Raw genomic sequence first — 10243 nt, forward strand, 5'->3', positions numbered from 1 at the left:
GCTGATCATCGGATTTGTGATCTGTTGGCAAGAGACCAGTTTATTACGCATTTTGCTACCGGTGATTTTCGGGTTAGTCTGTGTAGTGCCAAGCCTAATACGCTGGAAGATGTCATTGAACTTGCTTCTGAAATGGAGTTGCTGAGAAGTTTGGAGCAGACTTCTTTGCCACCTGACGTTAAAGTGAGGGGAGTGGTGGAGCATAAATTAGAAAGGGATGAACAAATGGAGGTGTTGTTGGGGGTGGTAGAGGAGTTAAGGCAGGAGGTAAAATCGCTTCGTACCACGGTGTCTAAGATGCAAGAGGGGATGAAAAGCTTTCTAAGTAAATATGGGGTGGTGTTGGATTTTGGTAGGAAGGAGTGTCGGGTTATGGGTCAATTATTACCTCTCCTTGTGCCAGCAGATGTGGACAAGCCTCGGGTCGTCATGGTTCCAGAAGATACTGTAATCCCCCCCCCCCCCCCTCGAAGTGAGGCAATCATTGCTGGTAAGGTGGAGAATACAGGTGGGGCTGCTTTTGAGGGTATGTTGGAGCCTTTGGATTCGGCATCTAGCCAGTGTAATATAATGATGGGGGGATGAGGGTAGGTACCTTGCATACGGGTATTGAGGTGAGTCGGAAAGCAGAGAATGTAGACCTGGGTGAGGATGAGGAGGATTCTGTTGTGCCCTGGACAGTCGATAGGCTTGTAACATATTTTGATTGCACCAGAAGGGGTTTGCCTCATCCGATATGACTGGTATTTATACCGCGTTGCAGAAGAATTTGTCTGTATTTAGTGCCGGAGAGGGAGATTTGGGGAGAACTCGCCTGATGTTGTATAACATTGATACTGGTGAGGCGAAGCCGGTAAAGTTGCCTCCCCGCCGTGTCCCCCTCCATTTGCAGGAGGAAGTATCTGGTCACTTAAAGCAGATGCTGGAGAATAACATCATTCAGCCCTCGAATAGCCCTTGGGCAGCGCCGGTGGTTCTGGTACGGAAGTGAGATGGTGGCCTTCGGTTTTGCGTTGATTATCGCAAATTGAATGATGTTACCCGTAAAGACACGTACCCCTTACCCCGAATTGATGATGCGTTGGGTAGTTTGAGCAAGGCTTGCTGGTTTTCTATATTGGATTTAGCCAGTGGGTACTGGCAAGTCGAGGTGGATCCAAAAGATAAGCATAAGACGGCGTTTATCACTCGTCAGGCCTTTTCCAATTTAATGTGCTGAGTTTTGGCCTGTGTAACAGTCTGAGAACTTTTCAGCGTCTCATGGATTTAGAGTTGGCGAGTCTTCAGTGGACTACTTGTTTGGTGTACTTAGACGATACAATAATATTTGGCCGTACCTTTCAAGAACATCTGGACCATGTGGATGAGGTTATAACGAAATTGCGTCAGGCTAATCTGAAGGTTAAACCGGCGAACTGTAACTTGTTTGCCACAGAAGTGCAGTATTTGGGCCATATAATATCGGCTAGGGGTGTGAAAGCTGATCCGGCTAAAGTGGAAGCTGTGCGCCAGTGGCCGGTGCCTAAAAATCAGACAGAGGGGAGGAGTTTTGTGGGCCTTGCCTCTTATTATAGGAGGTTTATTCGGGGTTTTGCTGAACTTGCTCGTCCTCTGCTCCAGCTGACCGAGAAGGGCAGACGGTTTACATGGACAGAAGCTTGTCAGGCAGCATTTGAACAGCTCAAACTTAGTTTGATGTCTGTAGCAGTCCTGTCTTACCCCGACCCTAATAAAACCTTTATATTAGATACGGATGCGAGTGATGCAGGTATTGGGGCAGTATTGTCCCAGGTAGAAGGGGGACGGGAACAGGTGATAGCATATGCTAGTAGGGCTTTGACTAAACAAGAAAGGAAATATGCAACAACCAAGTAGGAGTTAAGTATGGTTACCTTCATAAAACATTTTAAATACTACTTCTTGGGGAAGGAGTTTGTCTTACGGACAGATCATAACTCCTTAAGATGGTTGCATAATTTCCAAGGTTTAGAGGGGCAGTTGGCTAGGTGGGTGGAGCAGCTGGCCAGCTTCCAATATAAGAGAGTGCATCGGCCGGGTCGGGGACACGCTAATGCGGACGCCCTCTCTAGAGTGCCCGCTTTTCTGCCAGTAACCTCAGACTCACCGCCAGCTACCCAGGAAAAAGGGGGAGAGGTGATATGTGCTGTGAGAGAGGTGTGTCAGGAGGCAGTGGCATGTCAGGAGGAGTGTGATGAGCTGGGGCAGGATCAGCAAGGAGATGCTGAGCTGCGGGAGATTTTTGCTTTAAAGGAAGGGAGGGAGGGCAGGTAGTCAGCCTCCAAATGAGTTGTGGAAATATGCATCAGTGTGGGATCAGGTGCAGGGTTCTAGGTTGGTACGATATCCACCTTTGCATTCTGATGCAGCAAACCAAGTCCAGGTTGTTATCGACAAGACTTTGGTGCCAGAAATTTTGAGGCAGTTGCATGATGCTACCACTAGGGGTCATTTGGGAATACAAAAGTTGCAAGCAAAGGTGAAAGATCGCTATTATTGGCTGGGATGGTTTGGGGATGTTAAGCACTTGTGTCGGGAGTGTGTGGATTGTGGTTCCCGGAAAGTGATGGGGAAACAGGGAGGTGCCCCGCTGCAGTCTGTTGTAACCGCTAGGCCATATGAACGGGTAGCATTGGACATTTTAGGGCCATTACCGGTAACTCCAGGGATGAATATGTACATTGTGGTCATTGGGGATTATTTCTCAAAATGGACTGAGGCATTCCCTCTTCCTAATCAGGAAGCTTCCACTGTGGCCCAGGTCTTGGCGGAGCAGTGGGTCTGTCGCTTGGGGGCCCCTCACTCTATCCATACAGATCAGGGCCGAAATTTTGAATCAAATCTATTCAACGAGGTGTGTCAATTGTTGAACATTCCAAAGACTAAGACATCAGCTTATCACCCCCAGTCAGATGGGATGATTGAGAGGTTTAACAGGACATTGTTGGCAATGTTGTCTCTCTTTCTGGAGGAAAATCAGTCCAATTGGGATGTTTTGTTGCCTTGTGTGATGATGGCTTACAGGAGTAGTATTCACTCTAGTACTGGGGTTACACCGTACAAGGTTGTTTTTGGGCAAGAGATAGTGTTGCCAGTGGATGTTATGTTGAATCTCAACGAGGGGGAAAGATTTTCCTTTGTAACGGAATATGTGGCTAGACTAGGGGACATATTGTCCACAGTGGTGGGAGCAGTGAAATGTCATCAGGCAAGAGCTTTGGGTAAGCAGAAGCAAGCGTATGACTTTAGAGCGCAAGTCCAGTACTATTCAGAGGGGAACTGGTATGGGTTTGGAGGAAGGCTAGAAGACGGGGGTTATGTCCAAAGTTACAGAGGAGGTTTAAGGGTCCATATAAGGTGGTGGAAAGGATAACGGAGGTATTGTATCGAGTGGTACCAGTGGAAGGGGGAAGTGAGGTGGTGGTGCATTTTAATCGACTTAAACCATTTCTCTCTACTGTAACAGAGGCTGCCAATCAGGAGGGCAGAGACCAAGTGATGCCTGTTGGTACCCTGCCTGAGCTAAAAGATTCCCCCCCTGGTGGTGGCTATCCGCAACCACGGCCCTAAGTAGAAAAGGGTGGCGAGATGGAGGGGGGGGTGCCAGGGCTAGAAGTGTGGGCAAGTGCAATTGGACCAGGGCAGCAGGGGGAAGGGGACCAGCCTACCTGAACCTGGCGGAGCCGAGCCCGTAAGGTCCCTCCAGAGCCACACAGCGATGGGCCTGCTGCTATGCATGGGGCCAAGGAACAAGAACGGAGGGAAGGGGCTCCAGTTCAGAAGACTCGTCTGCGACGTCAGAGGAGGCCACCAACATGGTCCAAGGACTATGAAATGTTGTGACTCAAGGACGAGTCTGCCCTAAGGGTGGGGGAGTGTAATTTTGATGTGTGGGGGGTGACGGATGGGCGTGGAAGGTAATAGTTAATTAAGTGGCCACACCTGGGTTGTGAGGGATCTGGGGTTAAGAGAGGGAGTAGGAGGCGCGTTAGGGAGAATTGGTCAGGTAGGCACCGTACGGGTGGGGTCCCGGGGGGAGGGGCCGCTCGTATGCCGTTTAGGGCTGCCGGCTGTGAAGCCAGAGAGTGGGCTGTAGGGACAGTTCCCGGTGCGGTAGGGCGAGGACAGTCAGGACAGTGGGGGTAGGAGGCTATGACCACTGCTTAGACGGGGTGGTTGATAGATGGGAGTAGCGGCACCCTCATAGGGACGGATTGGGGGGGGGAGGGAAATTCCCTTTCTGTGGGACGTTCTAGGTGACAGACCGGTGTGATTATTCCTTCCCCGGGGGAGAGTCCTGATCCTCGGGGGGAGGGGGTGTTCTGTTTTAACTATGTCTTTATTGTGTGAGTGTTCTGTGTGTTTTAAATGCGCAGTGTAACCGCTTAGGGTCGGGACAGGACTATAGAGGCGGTTCGGGTCCCGTAACGCTTGCCTGTGCCCGAAGTGTGGGGATTACTGTGCATTGCAGTGCTATTGGTGTGCCGTGCCCTAATAGGGATGTTGTGTGGTGCGGGATTTACTGTGTGGTACCGTGGGTTAATAACACACGCTTAAAAAGGGGTGGTGTGCTACGGGGAGAAAGCGGGACCGAACTCTTTGTGAATCCAGATCCGACCCGATGGGTCGCTGCATGAATTATACTGAATAAAATTATCTTTGTAATTGTAGCTGCAGTCTGGTGGTGATCTGTTCTCCGTTTACAGCCTCTGACGCTACTGTAGTTTGGGTTCGTTACAATATCAATTCGATGACTCGCATATTCCCTATAATATAGGGTCTATATTTTCTAATTTTAAGTTTTTTTAATGTTTATAACCTTAGATCTATGCAAACCATTTCATATATATCCAACAACACAGTACAATTATGGTGGTCATCTGGTTTATGACAGTAAAACAATGTACATTTTATGTACACTGAATGTAAAATTAAAGTTAATGAAAGCAAAATTATTGAAAACAGCTGTTGTGCCTTCGATTTACTAAAACACATGTTGGTACAATAAAACCATTAAAATTTTAGAGATAAAGCATATGACCATCCATCCATCCATTTTCAAAACCGCTTATCCTACTGGGTCGCGGGGGGTTCCGGAGCCTATCCCGGAAGCAATGGGCACGAGGCAGGGAACAACCCAGGATAGGGGGCCAGCCCATCGCAGGGCACACTCACACACCATTCACTCTCACTCACAAATAGTGAGTAAATAGTGACTCTGTCTTTATATTCATGTAATAAATATACAAATGGAATAAGATGGTAATCTGCATGAGACATAAAGAAGGAAAAAGACAATATTACAGACCAGCCGCATATAATGATCAATTTCACCCAGACAAACATTACAAGTGGTTTCCAGTGTATTTCCATTCAGCAGAATACGACTGGCTTTCGGTGATCTGCTCTTGTTCACTTTTCTCCTCCTCAGTCATTTTTGTAAATTTTTCTCCCAAACCAGATAAACTGTTTATGACTGAGCCAGAAACATTATACTGCTTTTAGTATGTGATGGGTTTAACAGTTTAGGCCACTTAAAAAAAAAAATAATTGGTTCTCGTCCCCGCCCGACCCGCCGAAATGCCTCCAACCCGGTTTTTTTTTTTTTTATTTATTTCGTAAAAATCGCATGGAAAATGGCCAAGAATGACGAAATTTGAATTTCCCGCGCATTCCACATCGACGATTGATCCACATTGTGTAATCCTAGTCTTGGAATGGTTTCATGAACCTAAATTTGTCTTTACCTGAGATGGGCTGGTGCAAAGATTTAAGTCTGGGGAAGTGATGTGGTACATGTTCTTAAGTACTTGTTTGTAGAGTTGCATTTCCTTGTTCAACCATTCAGGTTCCTGTATTTTGTAAATTCCTCGTGTTTTAACATGTTTTAATACACTTTCTTTCTAGATATATATTTTAAAATCTTGGTTGTTCATTTAGAATGGGAATGACAAACAGAATATTGGTTTCAAATAGTATCGTTTTTATATTCACGAATAAAACATCAGCATAAAGTATCCAAATCCATAGTTGGGAAGGCATTTATGAGATACACATGGATCAAGGAATTTACATTCTTGTATTTTCTTACATTTAATATATTTGAAACGCAACAAACGAAGAACTGAGGAGGCGTAGTAAGTAGGTCTGAACCATTTTTTTTTTAAGTGGCCTTAGTTGTAGCTGAACAGAACCGCAATGGCAGATTCCTGGTCACTTCGTGATTTTTGGTGTACTAGTCGGAGATACTTTTAGCTTTAGAACGAAAGAACCATGGCTTATTAGAGAACAGAGTAACAATTATCCATCCATCCCTTTGGGTCTTGGTCAGTCACGTGTCTTCACTGTCTGACACGCCCCCATTCGCCATTTTTAGTGTATCGTGGATGTAAACACATTTGGTTAAACTTGATATTCAGTGTTTTTTTTCTACACAAAAATGTAATGTTTTATGTAATCAGTAATAATCAATTTTCATTAAGAAAACACACTAGTAATTTAGGTGTTTACGAAAGGAAGAGAGTCAAGAACACAAAAATATCATTGGACATATATTTTATTTTAAATATGACCAATAAGGTTAACTGGCAAGTAGAATACAGGCTCGATATACAATGAGTTTATACAGCTCCTTCCAGACATCATGTGAAACGTTAGAAACCGTACTTGCAAATGTTTCTAAACTTAAACTATAGTTGGGCATTGGTTTGTCAGTGGACAGCAGTGACAGCCTTATCCAGAACTGTGTCTTATAATCCACGCACGCGAATATACACATACATGCACTGACAAACGTGTCATTACAATTTTGCTGTTTACTTTTGTCTTTAAAAAGCATTCACTCTGTAACGCTAATTTAACACGAACAAATTAACCAATTTCTGCACCCTCTGTAGTTAGTAGTAGGCTAGCTTGCTAGCGTAGTTTAATTAATGTGAAAATACTTCAGAAGACAAAAAAATGCATATTCAGTAATAATACAAATACAAAAAAACATCTAGCTTGCCTTTATGAAAATGCCGAGAGCAAACACGCATTAAGGGAGATATCATGTTGACAGTGATCTCCTTTCCTCTCACCGCTGCGACACAGGCCACCCGACGCCTCTTCGTTACCTCCGCTACCTGCTGTCTGTATCCCCTTTTCCGAGTGTTAAACCGAAAAAATGTCATGCGGTGCTACACCTTTCTGCCATTTCTGCCATGTCACTTAGTATGACAGCCTTTCACACAGCATAAGTGTCCCATCTTAAAAAGAATAATGCTACAAGCAAATGCTGCCACTTGAGTTATATACATCCAAAATGGCGATTCGACCCACAATACATTGCGCCTTTAGCGAGTGACGTCACCTGTCAATGACCTACCGAAAAGCTGTAAAAACTATCAATTTATATAATGCCTTGAAGAATGCTTTGCAAATGAGAAAGGATGTGTACTGCTGCTTCTTTAAAGTGTAGTTTGTATATGTTATGCATCTTGCATTATGTTTGTATATTGTTAAAAAAAAATTAAAAAACAACTCTAACCATGAAAAAAACACGTAGACGGGGGAGAATATGCAAATTAACAACTAATTATATTACTGCAAAATAATATCATCAAGTATCTTTTTTTCTATTTTGCAAGGGGGGGGGCTCTGGGCTGCAGCCCAGGAAAGTCCGTGCATGATGACGTCCGTGGTTCTAGAATCTACAATATTCGAATGACGCTCACCTATCCTGCGCAGCTATAAAACTTTCATTTGCGTCCTGCTTTGAGAAACGATGGGTGTCAAACGATCACGTTCCGACTCTGACTGTGAATCTCCTCCCAAGAAAAGGAGAGAGAGTACGGAAGGCGATTTGCGGTTTAAAGGGTCCCGCAAAGGTTGGACGACTGGCTTTGATAGTTCATGAAAATTACACATAACTTATTTATTATTAAGAAAGCAATGTAAATCTTTTTAATAAGGCTTGCTGCAAGAACAGATGTAAACAATGTACTGGACCTATAGATTAAACAAATAAATTAAAGCAATAATTAATTCATTAATTGATAAAAATTGCCACTGAATGTTTTGAAAACAAACATGTACCCAAATTGATTCAATATTGTGGCTGCTTTGATTCTGAATCTGAGCCTATTCTGACTGTAGCATGTAATCGGCACACTAAAGATAATACTGAATGAACAGACCAAGTTCAGGGTAGGCATGCAGTAAAGAAATATTAATGCATGGTATTTAAAGTTAGTAGTGAATTTTCAGCAACTGTGGTATGGTATAGAAAATGCTGTGTGGACTCTTTCTGAAGTGTACCTGCTTAATGTTGTAGAACATTTGGAGGACCTGTACCACCAGGGGGAGCTACTGGGAGAGGGTGGTTTTGGAGCCGTGTATGCCGGCACTCGCAAGGCCGATGGCTTCCCAGTAAGTCTCCAAATGGTGAAGTCATGACATGCATAGTTATATCTCTCCAGAGATCCCTTTTATTATACCTGTTAGATGCAGCTGTAAAAGCCTATGTTTTCTCAATATATACTACACTAAATTTGTGATTTTTTTTCCCTCTAGGTGGCTATCAAATATGCCCGAAAGGATGACAAGGAGCTAGAACTGGTAAGTGTTTTCATTCATGGAGCTTGGTTTATTTGCAAGAATTTCTGCCTTAATATATGTAATAATATATTTCTGCCCTCCCATTCATAGCCTGGACTTGACGGGCCCATCCCATTGGAAGTGGCGCTAATGATGCTCGTCAGCCATGAGTCATCTTGTGCCAACGTGCTGAAGCTCCTGGACTGGTTCAGTGGCCCAGAAGATTACATTATGATCCTGGAAAGGCCGGATCCATGCCAGGATCTGTACGAATTCTGCTATAGCAAAGGGGGCTACCTCTCAGAAGATGTTGCAAGGCACGTGCTGGTCCAGGTGCTCCAGGCTTTGCGTCACTGCCAGGACTCAGGCGTCTTCCATCGCGACCTCAAAACAGAGAATCTGTTAATCAGGACGGACACTTTGGAGGTTAAACTAATTGATTTTGGCTGTGGAGACAAATGGAAAGACACCCCCTATGTGGAATATTCAGGTCAGTAAGGGAGGCTAATTAAAAACCTGTCAAACTAACCCCTGTTTTTAACAGCAAGTAGCAGGTAACCTGGACCTGCGATAACTCCCTGCAGTGGAGTTGGATGTGTATTCTTCAGTCCTAACCTAACTCATTGCAGTAAGTCATTTGCCTTGTTGTTTCAGGAACAGAGGACTTTGCTCCCCCAGAGTTGTTCCTGAGTGGGGAGTATCTAGCTGGCCCCACCACGGTCTGGTCTGTAGGTGTCACACTTTACGAGCTAGTGTGCGGTTACTTGCCCTTCCGCAACAAGAGGGCAATCATCTCAGGCTGCCTGATATTCCCCTCATGGGTCTCTCCTGGTGAGCAGCTTACTTTTTGTCCCACGACTAGAGTCTCCTGACAGGGAGTGTTCTTTTTCTGACTAACTCTCTGACCCTGCCAATCTATTCTCCAACAGACTGCTGCAGTCTGATTCGCCAGTGCCTGAGGCGTAAGGTGGCGGATAGGCTGACATTGGAGGAGATTCAGGTCCATCCATGGCTGCAGCAGACGTGACTGCTGACCTGAAGGTCAAACAAGAAATCACAAATATTGTTAACCTTCTGTAATCATGATCATCTTAAATAATGCGCAACTGTCAAATAAAAGATTTACTTTCACAAATGCTCTATATAGGTGTTTCTCATTTGTTCTGATTTCTTGGTAACAGTGGTTAGTTGATGCACAATATCCTGGTTCCCCGAATATCCAAGTCATATCATAATGATTTGACCTGAATTAAGACAATGGTTGGGCCAGAGGGAATCCAGACATCTTGGGGTGATACGTGTTCGATACCTTACTTCGGATTGAGCATGATTGAGAGTCGGAGTCTGTTATATTTTACAAGTAGAACCTTTGCTGAGCACCACATTCTGTAACAGCTACAATGATTTGCACAACAATGGCTTTGCACCTGCCTTAGAGCCAAGGTCATTCTTGCTGCAAACACCTTCATTCTGTCTCTCATGCTTGGCCTCAATGTCTTAAAGGTTGTGTAAGCTAAAGCTAATGTTGCTATGCATAAGAAACATGTGGTGGCCCAGGGTGTAGGACCCCCACTGCCTAATGACTATTTTTGTACTGAGTCTTTAATTCTTCCCCTTAAACCTTTCACACAGCACAATGCTACCCACA

The 10243-nt window shown here is 44.6% G+C and overlaps 1 protein-coding gene across 1 annotated transcript; it reads left to right on the forward strand.

Moving 5' to 3' along the window:
• Nucleotides 1-7754: 7754 nt before the first annotated feature.
• LOC125722279 (serine/threonine-protein kinase pim-1-like) lies at nt 7755-9622 on the forward strand. The gene is made up of 6 exons (XM_048998479.1): nt 7755-7886; nt 8333-8427; nt 8572-8616; nt 8707-9085; nt 9250-9426; nt 9525-9622. The coding sequence occupies exons 1-6, from the start codon at nt 7784-7786 to the stop codon at nt 9620-9622; spliced, it is 897 nt and encodes a 298-aa protein (XP_048854436.1). The 5' UTR covers nt 7755-7783.
• Nucleotides 9623-10243: the final 621 nt, after the last annotated feature.

Source organism: Brienomyrus brachyistius, unplaced genomic scaffold, assembly GCF_023856365.1.
Source record: "Brienomyrus brachyistius isolate T26 unplaced genomic scaffold, BBRACH_0.4 scaffold37, whole genome shotgun sequence".
NCBI lineage: Eukaryota > Metazoa > Chordata > Actinopteri > Osteoglossiformes > Mormyridae > Brienomyrus > Brienomyrus brachyistius.